We start from the raw sequence: 25,724 nt of genomic DNA, 5'->3' as shown, positions 1-25,724 counted from the left end.
GATGAATTCTGAATTAAACATCTATTTTTTTAAGCAAAAAGATACACATTTAAGAGATTTAAACCCATGAAACAACTTATAATATCATAGGAGCACAAACCACCAAGATTCTGACACGAGAATCCCTACAAATCACCTTCTAACTTTGATTCATTCACTAACAAAGTTTTCAAATAATACAGTCCATAAAAAGTCTCTTCTTCTCTAATCCAACCAACATCCAACCCTTTCTACATTCAAATTCATGAATTATATACAATATTCTATTCCTAAGTATAAGGGGGTTGAAATCCACCTATTCCCCTAATAGATCAAATTAATTATATGAAAATAGCTAACAAAACTACTTTCCTAGGTACTAGGAAACTACCTTTGACCTATTTATTATAATTTTCCTAATAAATCATAAACTTGGAATATTTGCAAATAAACATTAACTACACCTCCTAAGACAATAAGCCACCCATCCACATTATTTAAACTACTTCTAGAAGCCAAAAATTTGAATTTTGAAATGAAATGGCATTGACTATCTAGACTTGCAGTGCATTAGCCAGATTCGCATCAAATTAAAGTAGCCCTCCACGTTATGTATGGTTGCAACCCTTCTTTGTAAAAATGGAGCAAATGAGTATGCTTCAAATACCTATGTGATGGTGCTGAACCTCTTAGAAAAGATTCAAAGTGCTCACAGACCTCCCTTTGGACTATCCCCCATTTTCGCAGCAAAATTGTCAACTTTCGCAACGCGACTGGTATTTATTTAATATCTCCTAAACGGTGAATCAAATTTAGCTTACATTTGGAAAAAAGAGTTAATATCATCATAATTATTCTCTACACAAGATTTGAGCCAAATCCAACTCACAGATTTCAAGAAAACCTGAAAATGGGTGTAGGTGACAGTAGCTTGTTTCTTGAAAACCATGAAGCATTTTGGGCTGAAATCAACTTAGTTTATTCATATCACCCCCACACATATACTGTAAAAATTTCATGGAAAATTGATAGCAGGTCTAAGAGATATGGTGAAAATATGGTGACTGTGTGAAAATGCAGTGCAAAAGCGCAACACTCCATGGTTGAGATACCTTTGATCACTCCTTGAGTTGCTTGATGACTTCAGCAGGTGTGAAAAGGCCTAAACAACATCAAATTCCTCCTTAGAAACTTTCTTTTATCTCACAAATCCTCCAACTCTCTAAATTTCACTTTCATAAAAAATACATTGCTAGTGAGAAAGTGCAACACCACGTGTCCTCTATAGGTTTTGATCAACAATGATGTCTTTGAACAATATTCACATCCTTTCATGATGTTGACATAATACTAACCATGTTGGAGACCCCTTTCAAACCTTTATTCATCAAAAATACCAAACATTCATTTCCACAACCAAAAATGCAACAAAGATGAGTTTTTTTTCTCTTGCTGGCTTTCTATGAATTTTTTTTTCCTGGTTCATACATGCAATTGAGGATTCATTTAGCATTAAGGGACAAGGATAAACGTGGATTTCCACCTGTGAAGGAGAATTAACTATTGGTTTACAAGAATTGTAGCGTTGTGTGGATTCCCAACGCCCCTGCCTCCCTTTCGCAACGAATGAAACAAGCAACCTGAGCTTTTCAACACATGTGATGAAGAGCTGAATGATATGGGATGAAGAGGGAAGTTCAAATTCTCATGTGGAATGGCTTGGAGTGGAAATGAAGGCACTAATATTTATTTAGAAAGAAAATCATGAATGCGCAATGCTTTTCTGAAAACGCAACACATTGGGAAAATGAAGTATTGTTATTCCCTGCTGAGATCATGAGTTGTCCTTTTGAAATGAAATTAAAAATGATGCCAAAGAGCCTCCAATTATGTGCCAAGTTCATTTCATGATTTATTTTGATGTGAACATAGCCTCTAGACTTAGGTGACCTACTAATAATGTCTTTGAATGGTGACCAACTCACAATAACCAAGGATTTACAAAACATGTTTTTTGTACTTTTTCCAAGGTGGCCAAAGAATTCCTATGATTACCCTTTAATAAGGAAAACACATGATTCTAGACATTGGACTCTTAGCAAAATAGACACATTTACATGGCACTTAATCTAAACCTAGACCTCTTTAAACAATAATTGTCAGGTCATCATGACTAATATTTACAAACTGACTTTAGGTATATAGAAATACTAACATGACCAAGATTCCTAGACATAGGACCCTAACACATAAGAGCCATGTAGCCAGTGTACCTCTCATGTGACCTCCTTTTCCTACGTAAATTTGAAGGAGCTCCCACATTCATCTTGCATTAATATATCAACTTCCCTAATTCTTTTTCTGCCTTCTTTGGATGTTTCTACTTGAGTGGATGTCTCCAATATCTACTCTTCTATTTTTCGTTGCTCGACAACTTCTTGAAGCTCCTCCTTTGGAGCTAAAATTTCCTTTTCTAGTCGGATCTAAAGTTTCCTCTCAAGGGAGCACCACATCGCTTTCTCCTCATCAAACTTTACATCCCTTCGCACAAATGTAATTTTAAGGGAAGGTAAGTACACACGGTAATTATGTGAAGTTTCAGTGTAACCCACAAAAACTCCCAACTCTGTTGTCAGCTCAAGCTTCTTCCTTGAATATTTGGAGACATGGAAGTAAACAAAGGCTCCAAAAATCCTGAAGTGAGACACATTCAGCTTCCTCCCTGAGAAAGCCTACTTCAGTATAATCATACCAAGAATCTAAAAAGGACTCTGGTTCTGCATGTAGATTGTTTTGTTACATGCCTTAGCCCACAAATGCAGTGGTGGGCCTTGGTCATGTAGCATAGCTCTCGTAGCTCCAAAAATTCTACGGTTTTTTCTCTCAGCTACCCCATTTTGCTATGGGTTGTGGGGTAATGTCATCTCTCTTCAAATTACTTCTTTCACACAAAACTCCTTAAATTCATTCAAAACATACTCACCTCAATTGTTGCTCCTGAGAGCCTTCACCTTATTTCCGATCTCTTTCTCAGCTAGTGCCTTGAACTCTACAAAGTTTGAGAATGTCTCATCCTTCTTCTGCGTGAAGAAGATCCAACACTTCCTTGACAAATCATCAACAAATATAACATAATAGTTATGTCTGGAAATGGGGGTTGTCGAGAAAATTCCACAAACATCAGAGTGGACTCTTTCCAAGACTACATGTGCTTTGTTGTCTCGATCATGGAATGTGGATTTCACATAATTCCACAAGGTACAACCTTTGCAGACATCCTTATGCTCAAGTGCTCCTTTAGGGAGGCCAGTGGTTATTTACTACATAATTTTCAGGGTGTCATGATGCAAATGGCCGAGTCTTCTGTTCCAAATTTCACCAACATCAAAGCTCTATGCTTTCTCTACCTTACTGCTTAATGTAGTTCAATCTTCCACATCCAACTTGTAGAGGTTCTTCACACGAACCCCGATCTAATTCGCCTGTCTAGTGGATATATGTCTCAAGTATGTTTTCCCTTTGATGAAGATCACATCGTAACCAGAGTCTTCCAAAACTGCTACAGAGATGAGATTATTTTTTCAGCCTGGAAGAAACATGACATATTTGAGGCGAAGAGGAGATCCCAACTCCCCCCTGAAAGGTTACTGTACCAATCTTGGTAGCACTATACCTTCTTTCATCCCCAAACTCAATATGCTTCTTCAGATCTTTCTTCTCCAAGTCACTGGAAAACTCTCTACACCTTGTCATGTGGAATGAGGCACCCAAATCAAAGTACCGCAAACACCCAAACAGAGTGCTAGCCATGCATGCGATAAGGGTGAAGTCAAGCTTGAACTATGAAGCCAATGCTTCACATGTTTCTGTTGAAAATAGCAACAAAAAAATTTAAAAATAGAATCCAAAATTTCCAATTTAATTTGTCCTTGAATTAAACTGAGAATTAAAATCGAATTCTATTCTCATAGAAACTTGTAATAGTTAACTAGAGTGAGTTGACTTAATTAACTTAGGAATTTCAAGTTGGAAGTCTTTATAAAGTCACGTATATGTTCTCCTTATATTATAGGGGTCTAGGATGAGTTAAGTATGAGTGGTAATTAGTTAACTCAATTTATTGAGTTAAGTCCAGTTATTTTAGTTCCAAACTCTTTGAGGAACTAATAGTGAGTTAACAATCAGTTGATGCATTAGTGCACTCAACTAGTGCTACTTGAGTTAAATGAATATTCCCTCATCAGAAACTCATGCATGTCGATTCTAAGAAAGACCTAGTTGAGACTATATTGCAGGGAAAGTGTGGTATTTGTTGTATAATTTTTTGAATTTTGCAGATGGTGCATGCAATCAGGAACTGGACCTAAAAGAGATTGCGCAATTATGGATGAGGAATTTCCCTTTAAATTCGGGCTAATTCTCTCGGGAATTGTGTAAAGAATGAGAACCTTGGAGGCTTGGAAATCTAGCTAAGTATTGGCCAAAGGAAGTCATCAGACGGAGGATCAGAAATACTTGTGCAGGTTAAGCTCAAGGTTGAGTAGAGCATATTGTATTCATTTGAATTCTTTGACCAAGGTTAAGGAAATAGGGAGCTTAGAGAGCAGAGAAGAGGCATGTATTTGGCTTGAGCTTGCTTGTGAGCTAGGAGATTGATTTTACTGAGTGCTGGGGTTTTTCTTGTGAGAACAAGCATAGTATTATCATATTGGATTTCTGATTAATGCAATATAGATAGTGGGGTTTTGAGTTGTGGCTTTCCTCGGATATTTATTGTGTTATGTGCCATTGATTTGTCTTCCTCTTGTCGATTATTGTTTTGCTTGATCTCTATGGGCTTCCACTATAAAGAGTAGAACTATATTCTTGTCTCTTGTTTTAGTAGATTACATGAGCTTGTGAATCTACAGGATAATTCTACATGGTATCAGAGTTAAGGACAGTATACTAAAGGAGATTTTGAAGTTTTGAGTTTTGGGCCGCGAGTTTGTAGAGCAAATCTGAAAAATTTTGTGCGAAATTTTCAAAAGAAGAAGAAGAAGAAAAGAAGTAGATCTGGATTCCTTGCGAAAAAATACCCAAATTCAAAAAAAAAAATGGCTGAATCGAAGTTTGTATGAAGGAGATATCAATGATTTAAAATCATATCTTTTCCATAAAATTTCATGACGGTAGGATAGATGAAACAGATTGGTGTGCTAGCCAAGAAATTGTATGCTCTTGAGGTTCAAGATTCATGCAAAGCCTTGAGGAGCAAGGCAAAGGTTAGAGACTTGGTGGTTGAGAGGTAGAGTAAATTACCTCTCAACATCCAGCCCCAGAAGAAGCTTTTGAAGCAGCTTCAGGAATTTGTGGAGCAGTCACAACTAGAGAAGCTGAGAGGAAACCGAGTAGAGAGATCCACTCAAGTAGAGAAGAAGTAGTCTCATATAATTATGCAGCATGAACAATTGGAGAAGCCGAGAGGAGACCGAGTGGAGGCATCTAGTCATGCAAAGACCTCTAGTAGGAGGAAATTTTGAGCCAAGTGGGCAAAGGGATCACATACAGCCAACCTCTAGGTGTGAGATGGGGCGATTTCAAGTGATATTCCTGAGAGGGTTGAAATTGGGTAAGGTCCATTGAGTGGTTTTATCTCACGGATCACACCTCGCTACGGGAGCCCAAAGTACATAGTAGTGGGAGGAATCAGTGGGATTGATGCAGTCAGAGATCATAGTGACATAGGCTAGAGCAGACAGATATTGAACAGCATAGAGAGGGTTGACAACAGTGCAGAAAGGCAGAATCAACGAAAGCACAGAGCTTTCACTTGACAGAGGCAATAACAGTCAAAGACTTTGATAACAGAGGCATCATTCTGATTCAGATTGGATGTTTTTTGTTTTTGGATTTGTTGGAGCAACAACACTAGAGAGAAGTGTTGCATGCAGAACATTCCAAAGGTTCAGGATCGAGATCGATTTAAATTAATTTCTTGTTGAGAGGGACTATTAAAAATAACAACAAGAAATGTTAAAAATAGAATCTATAAATTCCATTTTAATTTGTCCTTGAATTAAACTGAGAATTAAAATCAAATTCTATTATCATAGCAAATTGTAATAGTTTACTAGAGTGAGCTGACTTAGTTAACTTAGGAATTTCGAGTTGGAAGTCATTCTGAAGTCATGTATATGATCTCCCTATATTATAGGGGTCCAGGATAAATTAAGTATGAGTGGTAATTAGTTAACTCAGTTTATTGAGTTAAGTCCATTTATATTAGTTCCAAATTATTTGAGGAACTAATAGTGAGTTAATAGTCAGTTGATGCATTAGTGCATTCATCTAGTTCTACTCCAGTTAACTGAATATTCCCTCATTAGAAACTCATGCATGTCGATCCTGAGAAAGACCTAGTTGAGACTAGAGTGTAGGGACAATGTATTGTTTGTTGTATAATTTTTTGAGTTGTAAAGATGGTGCATGCAATCAGGAACTGAACCTAGAAGGGATTGCGTAGTTATGGATGAGGAATTTCCCTTTAAATATGGGTTAATTCTCTCAAGAATTGTGTAAAGAATTAGAAGCTTGGAGGCTTGGAAATTTGGCTAAGTATTATCCAAAGGAAGTCATCAGGCAGAGGATAAGAAATACTTATGCAGGTTAAGCTCAAGGTTGAGCAGAGCATATTGTATTCATCTGAATTCTTTGAACAAGGGCGCAAGGAAATAGGGAGCTTGGAGAGCAGAGAAGAGGCTTGGATTTGACTTGAGCGTGGTTGTGAGCTAGGAGATTGATTTTACTGAGCGTTGGGATTGTTATTGTGAGAACAAGCATTGTATTATCATCTTGGATTTCTGATTAATGCAATAAATATAGTGGGGTTTTGAGCTATGGCTTTCCTCGGATATTTATTATGTTATGTGCCATTGATTTGTCTTCCTCTTGTTGATTATTGTTTTGCTCGATCTTTATGGGCTTCCACTGTAAAGAGTAGAATTAGATTCTTGTCTCTTGTTTTAGTAGATTACATGAGCTTGTGAATCTACAGGATAATTCTACAAGGCATCAGAGTTGAGAACAATATACTAGAGGAGATTTCGAAGTTTTGAGTTTTGGGTTGCAATTTTGCAGAGAAGATCTGAAAAATTTTGTGCAAAATTTTTAGAAACAAATAGAAAATCTAGATTCCTTGCGAAAAATACCCAAATTCAAAAAACAAATCAGCTAAATCGGACTTCAAATGAGGGATATATCTCTAATTTAAAGTCATCCCTTTTTCTAGAAAATTTCGTGACAGCGAAACATATGAAACAGATTGGTGTGCTAGCCAAGAACATGTATGCTCTTGAGGTTCAAACTGCATGCAAAGCCTTGAGGAGCAAGGAAAATTTTAGAGACTTGGTGGTTGAGAGGGAGAGTAAATTACCTCTCAACATGCAACCCCTAAAGAAAATTCTGAAGCAGCTTCAAGAAGTTATGGAGTAGCCACAACTAGAGAAGCCAGAGGAGACCGAGTGGAGAGATCCACTCAAGCAGAGAAGAAGCAGTCTCAGAATCAGTCTTAAACAATCATGGAGCAACCACAATTGGAGAAGTCATGAGGAGATCGAGTGGAGGCATCCAATCATGCAGAGACCTCCAGTAGGGAGAAATTTCAAGCCAAGTGGGCAGAGGGATCACATGCAGCCATACCTCCAGGTGTGAGGTGGGGCGATTTGAAGTGATAATTCCAAGAGGGATGAAATTAGGCAGAGTCCCTTGAGTGGTTTTATCTCATGGATTGTACCTTGATACGGGAGCCCAAAGTACATAGTAGAGGGAGGAATCAGTGGGATTGATGCAGTCAGAGATCAGAGTGACATAGGCTAGAGCAGTCAAATACTGAAAAGCATAGAGAGGGTTGACAATAGTGCAAAAAGGTAGAGTCAACAGAAGCGCAGAGTTTTCAGTTGACAGAGGCAATAGCAGTCAAAGACTTTGATGACAGAGGCGTCATTCTGATTCAGTTTGGATGTTTTTTTGTTTCTGGAGTTGCTAGAGCAACAACACTAGAGAGAAGTGTTGCATGCATAACATTCCAAAGGTTCATGATTAGGATCGAGTTAAATTCATTTATTGTTGAGAGGGAGTGTTGAAAATAGCAACAAGAAATGTTAAAAATAGAATCCATAAATTCCAGTTTAATTTGTCCTTGAATTGAACTGAGAATTAAAATCGAATTCTATCTCATAGCAACTTGTAATAGTTAACTAGAGTGAGTTGACTTAGTTAACTTAGGAATTTCGAGTTGGAAGTCTTTCTGAAGTCATGTATATGTTCTCCCTATATTATAGGGTCCAGGATTAATTAAGTATGAGTGGTAATTAGTTAACTCACTTTATTGAGTTAAGTCCAATTCTATTAGTTCCAAACTTTTTGAGGAACTAATATGGAGTTAACAGTCAGTTGATGCATTAGTGCACTCAACTAGTGCTACTCCAGTTAGCTAAATATTCCCTCATTAGAAACTCATGCATTTTGATTCTGAGAAAGACCCAGTTGAGACTAGAGTGTAGGGACAGTGTACTATTTGTTGTATAATTTTCTGAGTTATACAAATGATGCATGCAATCAGGAACTGAACCTAGAAGGGATTGCGTAGTTATGGATGAGGAATTTCCCTTTAAATATAGGCTAATTCTCTTAGGATTTGTGCAAAGAATTAGAATCTTGGAGTCTTGGAAATTTGGCTAAGTATTGGCCAAAGGAAGTCATCACGAGGAGGATCGGAAATACTTGCGCAGGTTAAGCTCAAGGTTGAGTAGAGCATATTGTATTCATCTGAATTCTTTGACCAAGGGCACAAGGAAGTAAGGAGCTTGGAGAGCAGAGAAGAGGCATGGATTTGACTTGAGCTTGCTTGTGAGATGGGAGATTTATTTTACTGAGTGTTGTGATTGTTCTTGTGAGAACAAGAATTATATTATCATCTTTGATTTCTCATTAATGAAATACAGATAGTGGGGTTTTGAGTTGTGACTTTCCCCAGATATTTATTGTATTATGTGCCATTGATTTGTCTTCCTCTTGTCGACTTTTGTTTTGATCGATCTTTATGGGCTTCTGCTGTAAAGAGTAGAAGTAGATTCTTGTCTCTTGTTTTAGTAGATTACATGAGCTTGTGAATCTACTTGATAATTCTACAGTTTCTCCTCCTGATTTCTTCTTGCCATAATTTTTGTGTGGACACTTTGTAGCATAGTTCCCGAATTCATAACAATTGAAGCATTTAATTTTGTAAAATTCATTCTTCTTTCCCCCTTGGCTGGATTCTGGTTTGGTTTGAGATTTTTTCCCTTTTCCCTTCTTGCCCTTTCTAGCCAATGAAAAATTTTCTTCATCCTCTGCTTTGGATGAAGTTCCATCCCGGTTATTTCTCTTAAACTCTTCTTGTACCAAATCAGACCACAACCTTTCATACTTTTTTTAATTTCCCTCCCATTCACTGAGTCCTGGTAGCTATGCCAAATTTTGGGAAGGCCTAGTATAGCTAGGCTCACACGAACTTCTTCTACAACAGTCACACCAACCCCTCCAAGCTCATCTCGAACATATGTGAATTTGGTGAGATACTGCGAAATAATATCATTCTTCTCCATTTTAAATTTTCGAAGTTTGTCTCTGAGAGCCAATTTTCTATGATCATTGTTATTCTTGAATAGCTCTGTCAGTGCCTTTTACATTGTGAAAGGAGTTTCTTCTCCATGGATATTTGAGATAATGTGGTCTCGCACTCCCTCCAAGATTATCATCCTCTCCTTGGCTCCATTTTTCTTCCATTGGACTAAGTTTTGTGCATTAGATGCCTATGGTTTTTCAATGTCTACCTTGACATATTCCAACAATATTTTTTCATCAAGCACGACCTCCATGTGATCCTACCATGCAACGAAATTCAAGTTTCCTTCCAAAGCATACTTTAATCTTATGTAACGCCCTCCTCCCACATCTACCCAAGTAGCCGTCCAACTGGGGTAAACATGTGACGAGAGGCTACTATGATTGGATTCAACCTCCTAGGTGACCTTAAGGAAATGGAATCGACGGAAACACATCATACAAACCTTCCACATCAGCTACAGGACCCTTGAGAACCATCCCAACACTTCTGGTAACCAACCCCTGGGTCCCACTGAGGTTTTAGACCTCTGGATACTCCCATGCTATGGGCCTGATAGCATCCAGGAGGCTCTCGACACTCTCATGACAAGGCATGCCATCATTTAAATACTTTTTTCCTCAATGTTGTGCTAGCATCCCTGGTATTTGAGCCACTTTTTTAGGCCCAAAACCTGGGATTCAGAACAAAAAGATAACAATAAAACAATGATGGAAATGCGAATACTTGAACAAGCCCTTGACTGGACCCCTACTAGCCATGACAGGTATTCTGTCCAACATATCACAAATATTTAATCTACATGTGTGAACCAAAGTTCTAAGCATAGGGGTCTCATACTCATCTGAGAATCGCTAAGAGGCATTGATGCCAAAGTTTTCCTTTGCCTTTTCTTTTTGGGTTTGATTGGTGTGCTCAAGGTAGTTAATGTGGCAACTACCTCTTTTTCACTACGTCCCAGAGACAAACTTGTTTTCTCTGGGGATACCCCTTCTTCTCTCAATGCAGTAGTTTTCCCAGGGCTTAGTTTTTCCTGTTTCTCCTCTTCTTCTTCATCATCTTTCTCTTTCTCTACTTTTGCCTCTAGGTCTTCCTCTATTTTCTCTACCTTTGATTCTCTTTCCTCTTTTGACTCTGCCTCTTCTTATTGTTGTTTACCCTCTCTTCCTCTTCTTCTTCTTCTTTCCCCTCTCTTTCTCCAACACTAGATGCTGGGGTCTCACCTGGTGTGAGGGCTTGAGTGTCAATGAAGGCCTCTCTTTCCATATCAATGAATTTGGACCAAAGGATAGGGATCCTTAGTTTTTTCAAAGTATCTACCACTATCATTTTTATGAGGCCATGGTGGCCTAAGTGTTGGTGTTTTCCCTCTCTCACTTTTTGGCTCATGTCCCTGATGGACTGTAGGAGGAAATATGGTACACTGAGTCTTTGGGTTAGGGGAAATTTTGCTTGAAACCTTAGTTCATGGAGTAATCTAAAATGGTAGCCATAGACTACACTCAGCCTTCCTTTACAGGAGATATATTTTAGGATATGGTAGGCCACCTCATCCCAGGGATAGAATAGGCTTTCCCTCCTAAATCCATTGTTGTCTTTAATAGGTTTTTCATCATCAATGAAGAAGTTCTTTTTGAAAATGGCATTAGTGGTTTTGTCTTCTCTTCTCCATTGGATCCCTAGGCGAAGGGTTGTCACCCTGCTAATTAGCTTAGGATTGATTGAAATAGCTAATCCCCTCAACACAGTGGTGGCACTGACTTCTGTCTAAGTGCTTAGGGCCATGGAAAATTCATATGAAATGTTATCATCATATCCCTTCAACAATTCAAAGAATCCTAGCCACTGATGTTTTATAAAAAAATTTAATACATGAGGGTGAAGATGAATTCTTATAGTGTCTGAAGGCTCCCTTCTATTGAATCCTCCCCCCATATCTTTCCTTTGTTTTCAACTAAGTGTAGGAGGGATGCTTCCTATAATAGCTCTAATGTGTAATTCAATGGAAGTAGAGGATTGAAATTTCTAGTTGATGACAATTTTTTATAATTCCTCTATTCTATAACCAAACCAGTTATTTCAATTTGATGAGCCCCATAAATGGGTAATTATATGGGCTCATTTTGCCTCCTAAATTAGCTTAATCCACCATTCTCATTAGTTTATTGCATGTTTTTTATTATATTTATGCTAATCGAATGAGTTGAGTTGGTCATTATGCCTTGAAGTCTAATGTGTGCTTAATGCATATTTTTGGTCAATTTTGGAGACAAATTCAAGGATTTAATGAAAATTTGGCAGAAAATATTCGAAGAAGACAAGAGAGAGGATTTATAGGAGGGTGTACCCTTCATTTAAGACTTCCTACTTTGAATTATCCTTCAGGAAGCTCAAAGCACAAGCAGCCACATCAATGCACCAAAGAGGCAACTGAGCAAGTGGAAGATAATTGTTGTCTATGTCAAGTGTTGGGAGCCAAGCCTCCCTGATTTTAAGGGATTCGTTGGGAGCTCCAGTTGTATAAGTAGAGAGGCCTAGGACCTCATTAGGTTGTTGAATATTAGTCAAATTTTTGAACTTTTGTTGCTGTTTTGTTGTGCTCAACTTCGAGCTTACTTTTGTTAATAGTTTCATCTAATGCTATTATTATTTTAATAATGAAGATGAGATCTTGTTCGAGCTAGCATCGAGTTACCTTAGAGGGTTGAAGCTCTTGGGTTAGGGCCCAATCCAAGCAGCCAAGCACCTTCTTTTTTTTTTGCAGTTTATGAATTCATTGTTGTTAGATAGATTTCTTTCTTAGTTAAGAATAGGTTACTTTTGGTGATTTAAAAGGTTGTTTCCATTTCAGTTTTCTCTAGTAGGTTGAACAGTGATAGAAGAAGATACAAAAAGGCCATCAACAGAGCCTTGGCCTCCTTTCTCCCCTTTGGGACCATGAACTGAGGCCAAGACCCTCTTGCTGCCACAAAAAGCATATATTTGTCTTTTCCATAGGATTTCTAGTGTTGCAATTTGTTAGAAGGTTAATGTTTTTGCTGTAGATCTATTTCACCATGTTCATTTCTATCTTTACAATAAATTCCCTTCCATGTTTTCTTTCCATATAGCATTGTTCAGCATTTACTTTCCTAGATCAGAATTTAGACTAGCTTGATGAACAGTTTTGTTTTTTTGGTATAGCTAGTTTCTTTGCTTGCTTAGTCTTAGTGTTTGATTTTCAGTTCTCTTGTAGTACATCTCTGCTCACAATAAATCAACCAATAAACCATCACCATTTCTATTTAATCCATGTTCCACAGGTCACCCAAATCCCTCACAAATCTGCCTTTATTTTCTGCACTTTTCTCATGAACTTTCCTCTCTTTCCTTGAACAAGTCCACCATCTTTCTCTTCCCTAATCCTCATTAATGAACCTTAGACACCTTAACACATCCTCCTAGCCATCAGCTACCCTTTCCACCCATTTTCCCAACTTCAAAACCTCTAAAACAACCCTCAGCATCCTCTTGTAGACGTCCTGTAGATCCCCTGCAACCTCCTGTAGATTTTCTTGTAGGTGTCTTTCTAAAGTTTGATTGCAGGAAAAGCCTCCAGAAGGCCACTTGGGACCTCCTAGGACCCCTCCACACCTTCCCACACCTCTGAAAACTCCAAAGTCGCCCTCCATCACCACCTAATCGCTGCAACATTCACAAACAAATAAATTACATGCATGACAATTTCACCTAAAAACACATAAAAATCAAAAAGGATGTTTTTTTCTCATTGCCTTCTAGAAATAGCTTGAGTAGATGTTGTTCGCTTCCTAGATTAAGTAATAGCATTCATTTCATGGTTTTTCATCTCTCTTTTTGCAAAAGTAGGATTAGTTGGTTAATTAGGGTTTGCTAGGTTTACTTTGCATTTCAGTCTTCTTTCTCTTTCTGCAAGTAGAGTAGCCTCTGCAGAGTAAGCTTTCCTTTCTTTCATCACATATAAAGCTTCTTCTGGAATTCATATAAGTTGGCTTGAGCTCCTAGTGAGCTTGCGCCAATGGACCAAGTGACAGCCTGCAGTAAGAATTAGTACTTGTGCATACAACACTGTCGCTTCCAAGTTTGTTACTAACTACCGGGTTGATAAAAGTAGAGTAGGAAGCCCAGGATTTGCCGCATTATTGTTGCAATACTAGTGGTCACCGCTTTTTGGCGCCGTTTCCAAGGAAGTGTCAGAGTATTTTGTGATTACTGCTTTTCTTCTCTTTTCTACTACAACCTTCTGCTAAGTAGTCTATTTCAGCAAAAGTAGAGCAGTTGTCTCTCAATTTTCGCATTTCCTTGCTTTCATTTCAATTTTGCAATTTTCATTCCAGCAAAAGTAGATTAGCCATTTCCTTACTTTCATTTCAATTCTGCAATTTCCATTTCAGCAAAAGTAGATTAGTCATTTCCTTGCTTTCATTTTTGCAATTTCCATTTCAGAAAGTTCATTTCAGTTAGTTGCAATTTGTTTGTTCAATCAATTTTAGTTTCGTAGGTACAAGCAAAAAACAAACAAACAAACAAACAAACCACCCAAAAAGAGATTTCCTTTCATGCCTCGCAGAAATAGAGATAATTCAGGAAAATTCTTGCCTAACACCCCCACCACATCACATAGCCACCCTTCTCTCTTCTTCGGTGGCAGTGATCAAGAAGAACCTTTAGGTGAACAACCAGAGATATTTGAAGAACCTATAGGGGAAGAAGAAGAAGAAAACATCCCTCCTGAGACAATGGCTGAAAACAAAAATGCTAGGGGGAATGGAGAAAGAGTAGAGGGTACCTTTCCCATCCGAGAGACCAATGGGGACACTAAAATGAAGAACATAAGCCCTTTAGCCCTACCTCACTTTCATGGATTGACTACAGAAGATCCTGACACCTTTTTGTTTGAGTTTGTTGTTATCTGTCGAACCTATGACTGTGCAGAAGATGAGCAAAAGTTGAAATTATTTCCTTCTACCGTCAACATTGCGCTAGCTCATGGGGTTACTTGGCAATAGCATCACAACTTGGGCCTAGATGTAGCAGGCCTTTAATAACAAATATCGAGACTATTGTAGGTCAAAAGACACCAAGGAAGAAATCTTCCAAATGACCATGGGAAGTGATGAATCATTGGAAGATTATGAAGAGAGATTCCAGCTCAGTTATAAAAGGGTCAGGTGCACACTTGACCCCGAATCTCTGAAGTTGGTCCTACTCAGGGGAATTTCGAAAGACCTTCTAGACACCCTCCATCTACTAGCTGGAGGAGACATCTACCAACTACCTTATGAAGACATAAAGACTGTTTTTAGAAACCATTCTAGGGCAGCCAGAAAGAGAGGTAGGGGGAGTCAACCCATAGCCAGTACCTCCTCATCCAGTTCATCCCTCAAAGGTGAACTTGGAAACATGCTGGAAGACTTCAAGAGTGAGATGCTACAAACTCTTGCCATGCAAATGGATACCTTGCATATCAAAAGGAAACAAGAGGAAGTAGAGAGGGCTTTGGCCATTTTTTGTCCTAGATGCACCAGAAGGCATCCTAAGAATGAATTTCCATTGAACTCTATTGAGTTTTGTTCAGTCTGTGAAGAAGATCATTCTACAGATAAGTGATCTTCCTTGCCTGGACTTAAAGCTATATACCAAGGGGCCGAAGGAGCCACTGAACCACTCTATTTCATGAACCAAAGGAGACTGCATGGGCCTAGACCATACCAGTGGGGGATGCAAGGGACATCTTAGGCATACTAAAACCCCAAACAAGCCACTTCCATACCTTCTTGGGGTCCTCCTGCTCATCCTTCCTGGTCCAAACCTCCTCCTTGGTCCTATCCCTCTCAATATCATGCCCAACCAGCTGCTCATGAATTTCAATCCTATGCTCAGCCACAGCCTCAGTGGAATGCATCTCACAAGGGGTGGAGGCCCCAATACAACTCTCCTCCCACTCTTTTGACTCCACCACCTGCTCAACCACAACCATTGCCTCCTGCTCCACCAAGGCAACCCCAAATGCCTACTCAACCGAACCCGAACCTGAACAACAGACACGCCCAACAAGTATATAGTGGGGAACCATCATGCCCAACTTATGTTGTGGAGATTCAGGAGATTAACCTACGTTCTGGGAAGGTTCTCCCAGAGAGCCAGCCTCCCCCTCAGGAGGTTGAGGAAGATAAAAGGGAAAGTGAACCGAAAGAAATTCTACCCTTTCCTGAGAGATTATCTAGGGCAACAAAGCCCACCCCAGAAGAGACTGAACTTCTAGGAGAATTGAAACAGTTATGTGTAATGATACCACTTCTCCAAGCCATAAAGGATGTGCCTATATACAATAAAATGATCAAATAGAAGTGCTTCAGGCATCCAAGCAGGCGCAAAAGATATGCCCCGACCATCAATGTCATAGGACAATTGTCCAACCTGATGTTGGGGCAGGTGATCTGTCCGAAATATATAGACCCTGAAAGCCTAGTAGTTGATGTCCACATCAATGGCACCATGATCCCACATACCTTGATTGATATGGGAGCTGCCATTAATGTGATGACAAAGGACATCATGCTCAAGATCAAACTCTAGGGCTCCTTGAGAAAGACCACGACAATACTGCAGCTAGCAGACCACTCCACCATGACCCCTGAAGGGATTGTGGAGGATGTGATGGCCTCCATTGATTCTTGGGAGTACCCTACTGATTTCCTGGTTCTCCAGCCAAAGGCAAAGCTCACTGGGTATCCTCTCATCCTAGGAAGACCCTAGTTGGCCACCATCGATGCTTACATCAGTTGTCGGGCTGGGGACATGACCATCAAGAACGGGCATATGTCCAAGCAACTAATCATATACCCTCCTGCCCAACCCTTGCTAGAACATGATCTACCTCTCTGGTTGGATGAGGAGGATGAGGATGAAGTCTATTCTGCACCACTATGTGTAGTAGAAACTGTCATGGGGGGGAAATCGTGAAATGAGGCTGATATCATTGAAAATTTAATTTAGAATCCACCCCCCAGTATTTTTCCATTAGAAGATCTAGTGAAAGAAACCCAAGACAATCCCTTAACTGATCTCTGTGTGGCCAACCCAACCTTTCTCATTGTTAAGAATATAGAGTTCATCCCAAAAAGAACCTTGAAAATCAACTCATCCCTATCCACTTCCCAGGAGAAGGAACTATGCAGCATATTGAGAAGAAATTTAAATGCCTTCACTTGGAGTTATAAGGAGATGAAGGGAGTGCACCCTTTAGTTTGTACTCATCACATATACATTAAGGAAGATTGCAAACCAGTCAGGGAGCCTCAAAGGAGGATGAATCCAGCCCTTAAAGACATTTTTAAGGAAGAATTGCAGAAATTACTGGATGCAGGATTCATCTACCCCATCTATGATAGTGAATGGGTCTCTCCTTTGGTGCTAGTGCCAAAGAAAAATGGTAAGTGGAGAATCTGTGTCGATTATTGGGAACTAAAGAGAGCCACTAAAAAGAACCATTTTCCTTTGCCCTTCATAGATCAAGTGTTATATGGTCTGGCAAGGAAAAAGTTTTTCTCCTTCCTAGATAGGTTTAGTGAGTACAACCAAATTCAAATCAGCCTGGAAGACCAAGATAAGACCACTTTCACTTGTCATTGGGGTACCTTTGCATACCGGGTCCTTCCTTTTGGTTTGTGCAACGCTCCAACCACTTTCCAGAGAGCAGTATTGAGTATATTTTCTGAACTGATTCATGATGTAGTGGAAATATATATGGATGATTTTACTCCTTATGGTTCTAACTTTTAGGAAGCTTTATCTAACCTAGGAAAAGTTTTGGACAAATGTATTGAAATGAACCTGTCCCTCAGTCCGAAAAAATGTGATTTTTTTATGACTGAAGGGACCGTGCTAGGTCATGCAATCTCTCAACAAGGATTGCAGGTGGACCCCAACAAAATTGCCATCATCCAAAGGGTCCCACCTCCTCAAAAGGTGAGAGATGTCCAAAGTTTCCTAGGCTTAGTAGGATATTACAAAAGATTCATTAAATATTTCAGTAAGTTAGTCTCTCCGTTGTTTGGTATTTTGGGAAAAGATGTCGAGTTCATATGGACTGAAAACTGTCAAGAAGCCCTAGATACCTTGAAAAGCAAACTTGTGACTGCCCCAATTTTGAGAGGCCCAAACTGGGCCCTACCTTTCCACATTCACACAGATGCCTCGAACAAAGCAATAGGAGCAGCCTTGGGACAAATTGATGAAAAGTTACCTTATGCCATATACTTTATAAGTAAAAACTTGTCAAAGGCAGAGTTAAACTACACGGTAACTGAGAAGGAACTTCTAGTTGTAGTGCATTCCCTAAAAAAATTCAAACATTACATCATAGGCTATCAAACCTTTGTACACACTGATAATGCTGCAATTAGGTATTTAATGAATAAACCAGATGTAAATGCTCGCATTATTATATGGCTGCTTTTACTGCAGCAGTTTGATTTAACCATTGTTGATAAGCCTGGTAAAGAAAATGTTGTTGCTGACTTTTTGTCTACAGTAAATTTGCGTGTAGGTGAGGAAGGAATGGTGGATGATCAAATGCCAGATGAGCACCTATGTGCTATCTTAGTACTCTCTCCATGGTTTGCTGATATAGCAAATTACGTGGTTTCAGCATAGTTCCCACCACAACTATCCTCAAAAGAGAAGAGCAAGATCATGAGGAAAAGCACCCCTTTCACTTGGATTGGGGGAAATCTCTTCAAATTTGGCCCAGATCAGATATTGAGAAGATGTGTCAAGGAGGCAGAATTTTTTGACATTCTCCTGACCTGTCATGACAAGCCTTGTGGAAGCCATTTTGCAGCAAAGAGGGCTGCCTTCAAAATATTGCAAACAGGCTACTATTGGCCCACTCTTCATCAATATGTGAAGAGATATACCAGCCAATGTGATCGGTGCCAAAGGATGGGGAAACCTACTCCAAAGGATGAGATGCCCATGCAACCTCAAGTGACCTTTGAGCCATTTGAGAAGTGGGGCATGGACTTTGTGGGTCTTATCAACCCTCCTTCAAAACAGAGGCAATACATCATTGTGTGCACCGATTATCTGACAAAATGGGCAGAGACAAAAGCAATCAAGGCAGCAACAGAGGAAAAAGTAGCTGAGTTTTTAAGAGAAAAAATATTCTATAAGTTCAGTATCCAAGAGAACTGGTTATAGATCAAGGCAGTCAGTTCACTTCCAATTTGATTGAAGACCTGCTCACACATCATAAAATCAAGCACAGGACTTCCACCCCTTACCATCCACAAGCCAATGGGCAGGTGGAAGTCACTAACAGAGATTTGGAAGGAATTCTGACCAAGGTAGTGAGCAACAACAGAAAGACTGGGAAGATAGACTAGTTGAGGCCACCTAGGCCTACAACACAACATGGAAGACCACCACAGGGTTCACACCCTATGAACTGGTCTATGGGAAGAAGGCTTTGTTGTCAATAGAATTTGAATACAATACACTAAGGATGGTAGCTCAGTTGGACCTAGACCTCAGCCATGCATAGAGGGAAAGGCTACTCTAGCTCAATGGATTGGATGAACAAAGATTGCAAGCCCTTCTCCACACAGAGGTAGTCCAACTTCAAAGGAAAATATGGCATGATAAAAATATCAAGGAGAAGCAATTCCAAGAGGGAGATTGGGCACTTCTCTATGACTCAAGGTATAAAGACTTCAAAGGCAAGTTGAGGACAAGATGGCTGGGACCCTACACTGTGGAAAAATGCAATGACAATGGTTCAGTTCTGATCAGAACCATTGATGAGGAAGCCATCCCCATGCTTGTCAATGGACATAGGTTGAAAATTTACAAGAAGCCCCTCTCTAAACAAGAGTTAATTGAAGAACTAAATAAGACAGTATTGGTAGTGGAGCAGGTCTCAGCCTCCACTCCACCCACTCACTAAAGAAGTAGAAAAAACAAAAATAATAAGGGCTCAGGTGAAAACCTCCATGAGGTGCTTGAGTCCCATCGTTGGGTTGAAAACCTCTTTTGAGGCGGCCTAGTGATGACAAAAACAAAAAAAGAGAGAGAACAAGATCCTCAGGTGAAAACCTCCCTTGGAGGCGCCCAGGGCATGCAATTAGGATGAAAACCTTCTTGAGGCACCCTAGTTGTCTTTCAAAAAAAAAAAAACAGAGAAAAGAAGAAAGAGGAAATTGACTTTTAAAATGCATTGCAGGTTACAGGTGGACCACAGGAAGCAAGAGAAGATGCCACAAAGCCTATTTCACCTCCTCCATACTCTTCTCAATCATTTCTGACCTTTCTTCCACCTCATTGTGTGTTTTTTCTGAACACTGTGTATCCTACAGGAGGCCCTGTGTGTTCTACAGGAGACTCCTGTAGAAATCACAGAGAGCTCAAAATGGATTTTAAAAATAGTTTGAGGAGCTGGGAAGTTTCATGAAGAGCATGTAGGCCCTCCTATAGCTATCCACCCTCTTGGCTATCCATCCCACACCTGCACCACCTCATCATCATCGATTTCTTTCCTTCCTGCTAAAAAAAACACAGAAACCAGTTTTTAGAGGAAAAAAAACAAAATAATAAAAGGAACAACACCTCCAAATCTCACCTGCAGCTTACCAAATACCTCTCCATCACCATCAGCATCTCTGGTAGCATCCTCACAACTCCCAGCACAAGAATTAGCTAAAAATTTCAAAGGGAGAAGCAGCTATAGGAGCTCCTGTAGGATTTCCTGTAGCAGCTGATCCCCTTAAAATCAAGCCACAACAGCAAAATAGGTGCAGCCATAGGATTGAAGAGGATGTCTGAGCCAGATCCAGCCAAAGGGTACCTACACAAAGCAAACAAGCCACACATCAGGGAGCAGAAAGCATACAACAGAGGAGATACAGGCATGCAGCAACTGAAATACGAGCATGTAGCAGCAAAGGAACCAAGATGCACCACAGCACGAACATTCGACTTGCAGGTAAGTGTCTAACCCTCTCCTCTGTTGCATCTGTGTAATTCAAAAATATGCATAAGCGAATGAGATGGTTAGGGTTGAATGAGAAAAGGTGGTCATTTAACTGGCCACCCTCATCTAGTTGATTCCACTCATCCAGAGATGCCACCACATGTGTGCCTAGTCAACTCACAGAAAATCCAAAGGATAGGTAGTGGAGGTTATACAAACTCCAATGAACTCCGATGCAATGATGGGAAGTGATTGTGGGAAAGAGTCATGAAGAGCCATGATGACAAGGCAGTGAGGACCAACGGTCCAAATATGGCAACATACCTTTTTGCCAGCTCCCCCCATTACCAGAAATATCTCAAAGAAGACATAAGTATTCCTCCCCGAAACTCCTTCAACACCTTTTCTTCCATTTCATCCTTGTCCACTTAGCTGCAGCAAGCTCTATACCACCTCCATAACCTCGAAACCATTGTTCTCTATCATTTTCAGCCATCCTTCTGCTATCGGCATTCTACAGGAGCACCTACAGCCATTTCTACAAGAGGGGCAATAAGCAGTTTTTAAGGAGGAAACATGGGGTTTTTGCTCAAATTCTGGCTTGAAGAGGTAAGTTCTGTACAAACCCACCTTGAATATTAATATGTGCAAGAAATGATACAATTTTAATGAGGAATTAAGCCTGTAAAAGGAGAGGAATTCCATAAAAACATTTCTGCCTGTTTTCTTTAAAAAAAACACACACACAATTTTTCCCTGTTTTTTGTGTCTTCAAAATTTTTTTGTCTCCATCTCTACCTGGGGTGTTCCAAAAGAATATAAGAAAAATGACAGGGGGATTCATGAGGAAGGAACCCACAAATTCAATCAGGCTCCATGAACATCCCGAGGTGGTAGCCATTTTCACCAAAGCAAATTGGATGCCATTTTTCGAAAAATTCCGAGGGTTTGATGAAGAAGTGGCTCAGGAGTTTGCCCTTTCTTTAGTACCTCACTCAAAGATCCATGCCATTGTTACTTTCAGAGGTCTCACCATGTAAATCACCCCAAAATATATCAGTAGAGTTACCAGCCTTCCCCTTGGATTACCTTGGAGCAAAGATGAAAAGCCAATGGGACAAGTTGCCAAGAAAACCTTCTTCCAACCAAATGAACATCCTGTAGAAGACAAAAATGGCATTAGAAGAACAAGCATACCTTACCCTTGGGATGAGGTTAGTTACCAAATCATCAAGTATATTTCTTTTGAATGGAGGTATAGCATAGTTTATGGCTACCATTTTAGACTTCTCCATGAGCTGAGATATGGCATGGACACTCCCACACCCCAAAAACTCAGCATCCCCTATTTTCTTCTACAATCCGTGATAGACTCCGGCATTAAGTTAAAGGCAGGAGTTCCAGATCAGTTGGCTCACCATGGGCTAATTAAACTATTAGTGGAAGAAGCCCTCCACACCTTCACAATCCCCACAAAATGGGAAATCTTTAGAAATATGACAAGAGAAGATGATATAAAGGCCCTCACATATGACCACAGTCCTTCTAAAAGTGAGGGGGAAGAGCAGCAAGGGGAAGAAGGGGAGGAAACTAGAGAACAAACAAAGGAGGAAGACACGAAAACAGAGAAGGAGGAAACTAAACCAAAGGAGGAAGAAACCAAAATAGAGCAAGAGGAAACAAAAGCAACAGAGGCAGAGAAGACGAAAGGAGAGGAACAAGGGGCAAAAAAGACAGAAGTGCCTCCTGAGACCCTAGAAAGGGAGGCAGCAGCTGTTCTTGTTTCCCTCAGCACCTCTGTTAAACCCAAACAAAAGAGGAAGAGGCAAACCTCAATGTATTTCAGGGCTAGGAAAAGCACAAGGATAAAAATAGGAAAACCACAACCATCTTCAACAATTCCTATTGTAATTGAAGATTCACCCACTGTCAAAGGGGAAGAATCTCCCTCTAAAACCCCCATCACTTACGAAAGAGGAAGTCCTAGATCTTCCACCTGGAAGGAAAGAGTGCGACTACAGGACTAAAAAACAACTCTACAGGAGGCACAGACTGTTCTATAAGAGACCCTAACTAAGCTACAGGTGACCGAAAAACTTGAGAAAAGGGTGGAAGAACAACCAAAAGGGAAGGAGGAAACAACAAAGACTCAAGAACCTAACCCCCAGCCTAGTTTGGGCTCTTACTACAATCTTCTTGAGAGGGGGAAAATCATTCCACAGAAATTTGCAGTCCCAGTTCTCTTTGAGTTGGAGAAAGAAAGAATAAGGAACCATAGATGGATGAAAATTGCCAAATCCAAGGGGGTAGAGGATATTTGCCACATGGAGAACCAACTTAGAGAGATGGGCAGGGAGTTAAGTGCTGTAAGAAGTAGAGAGGCAATCATAAGAACTCACTTGGAAGCAGAAAATGAGTTGCTAAAAAGACAGCTGCAAGAAAAGGAAACACAATTGGCATGCATGGCCAGCTGGTCTATGGAAGCACTACAGTGTAGAACACCAGCAAAATCATACGGAGGATACCTCAAAGACCAATAGTTGCAGTTTCAAATCAAGACTTTAGCACAGATGGGCACCATGCCTTTCCAAGATTATAAACAGTTTACTGACCTATGTGACCAAACTTCAGCAAAAGACAAGGCAAAGATAGCAGAGTTCTATTTGCATAACATGGCCCTCACCGATATGAACCTATGGGACCCCAATGCTAGGCTAGGGGATTTGCAGCTGATGGCCATGGCATCATGGATGAATCATGAGGAGAAAAGGGCAACAGAAATCAAAAAGTTGATGGCAAAAGAGAAAAATGAACCCTTAATGATCAGAGCTGAGCCATCAGACCCCATGGCTCTCATAAGCACCCACCAGCTACTTGCAAATAATCCTCAAAGTGCCCCTAGGTATATCAATGAGCAGGCTCAGGCCATTGCACATTTTGAGGACATGGAAAGATTACTAGGGGAAGACTGTATTCATGCTTGTATGAGGGGGTGGAACACTCCCACACAGTCTGCAAATCAAGGAGTATCACTCCCCAACAAGGATGAAAGAAGCATTAAGGAGAGTGTTATTGTACAAACACTCTATGTAGAGTTTGAAGGCCAATTGGATTGGCCTCAAATTGAGTCCCCCACTGCTGCTAGGCCTACTGGAAGACTCTCCCACACAGTCTGCAAATCAGGGAGTATCACTCCCCAACAAGGATGAAAGAATCATTAAGGAGAGTGCTACTGTACAAGCACTCTATGCAGAGTTTGAAGGCCAATTGGATTGGCCTCAAATTGAGTCCCCCACTGTTGCTAGGCCTACTGGAAGGTAGAAAAGAGGAAGAATAACAACAGAAGTGGGAAGAGGTGGACAGAAAGGCAGGATTCCATGACAAAGAAGAAGACCTCACATCAGAAGCATGGGATGTCCGGGAAGCCATTAGGGCCATCAAAGATGAGGAGATGGACTAGTTTCTCAGAGGATGAGCAACACATTTAGTAGGGGGGTTATGATGAGACCCACAAATGGATAATTATATGGGCTCATTTTGCCTCCTAACTTAGCTTAATCCACCATTCTCATTAGTTTATTTCATGTTTTTTATTATATTTATGCTAATCGAGTGAGTTGGGTTGGTCATTATGCCTTGAAGTCTAATGTGAGCTTAATGCAAATTTTTGGTCAATTTTGGAGACAAAGTCAAGGATTTAATGAACATTTGGCAGCAAATATTGAAAAAGACAAGGGGGAGGATTTATAGGAGGGTGTCCCCCTCATTTATGACTCCCTACTTTGAATTCTCCTTTAGAAAGCTCGGAGCACAAGCAGCCACATCAATGCACCAAAGAGGCGGCCGAGCAAATGGAAGATAACTGTTGTCTATCTCAAGTGGTGGGAGCCAAGCCTCCCTGATTCTAAGGGAGTTGTTGGGAGCTCCAGTTGTATAAGTAGAGAGGCCTAGGGCCTCATTAGGTTGTTGAATATTAGTCAAATTTTCAAACTTTTGTTGCAGTTTTGCTCTGCTCAACTTCGAGCTTACTTTTGTTGACAGTTTCATGTAATGCTATTATTATTTTGATAATGAAGATGAGATCTTGTTCGAGCTAGCACTGAGTTACCTCAGAGGGCTGAAGCTCTTGGGTTAGGGCCCAATCCAAGCAACCAAGCACCTCTTGTTTTGTATTTATATGTTTTGTTTCAGTTTATGAATTCATTACTGTTAGATAGATTTCTTTCTTGGTTAAGGATAGGTTACTTTTGGTGATTTAAAAGGTTGTTTCCATTTCAGTTTGTTGTAGCAGGTTGAACAGTGATAGAAGAAGATACAAAAAGGCCATCAACAGAGCCTTGGCCTCCTTTCTCCCCTTTGGGACCATGAACTGAGGCCAAGACCCTCTTGCTGCCACAAAAAACATAGATTTGTCTTTTCCATAGGATTTCTAGTGTTGCAGTTTGTTAGAAGGTTAATGTTTTTGTTGTATATCTATTTCACCATGTTCATTTTTGTCTTTACAATAAATTCCCTTCCATGTTTTCTTTCCATATAGCATTTTTCAACATTTACTTTCCTAGATCAGAATTTAGACTAGCTTGATGAACAGTTCTGTTTTTTTGGTATAGCTAGTTTCTTTGCTTGCTTAGTCTCAGTGTTTGATTTTCAGTTCTCTTGCAATACATCTCTGCTCATAATAAATCAACCAATCAGCCATCACCATCTCTCTTTGATCCATGTTCCACAAGTCACCCAAAGCACTCACAAATCTGCCTTAATTTTTTGCACTTTTCTCATGAATTTTCCTCTCTTTCCTTGAACAAGTCCACCATCTTTCTCTTCCCTAATCCTCCTTGATGAACCTTAGACACCTTAACACATCCTCCTAGCCATCAGATACCCTTTCCATCCATTTTCCCACCTTCAAAACCTATAAAACAGCCCTCGACATCCTCCTATAGACCTCTTGTAGACCTCCTGTAGATCCCTTGCAGCCTCCTGTAGATTTTCCTGTAGGTGTCTTTCTGAAGTCCGATTGCAGGGAAAGCCTCCAGAAGGTCACCTAGGACCTCCTAGGACCCCTCCACACCTTCCTACATCTTTGCAAACTCCAAATTCGCCCTCCAT

At 40.1% G+C, this 25,724-nt stretch overlaps 1 protein-coding gene across 1 annotated transcript in view; it reads right to left on the bottom strand.

Annotated features, from left to right (window-relative positions):
- Positions 1–20,960, bottom strand: part of LOC149260968 (uncharacterized) — a 33,608-nt gene extending 12,648 nt beyond the window's left edge. Inside the window, exon 1 of the mRNA XM_089366867.1 lies at positions 20,940–20,960. Within this exon, the coding sequence (XP_089222993.1) occupies positions 20,940–20,960 (21 nt within the window). The remainder of the gene's footprint in view (positions 1–20,939) is intronic.
- Between the last annotated feature and the right edge of the window lie 4,764 nt (positions 20,961–25,724).

Source organism: Pinus tabuliformis, chromosome 6 (genome assembly GCF_031772625.1).
Source record: "Pinus tabuliformis cultivar Carrire ecotype Pingquan chromosome 6, CPIR1, whole genome shotgun sequence".
NCBI classification, from domain to species: domain Eukaryota; kingdom Viridiplantae; phylum Streptophyta; class Pinopsida; order Pinales; family Pinaceae; genus Pinus; species Pinus tabuliformis.
This window is presented reverse-complemented; position numbering and strand designations above follow the sequence as displayed.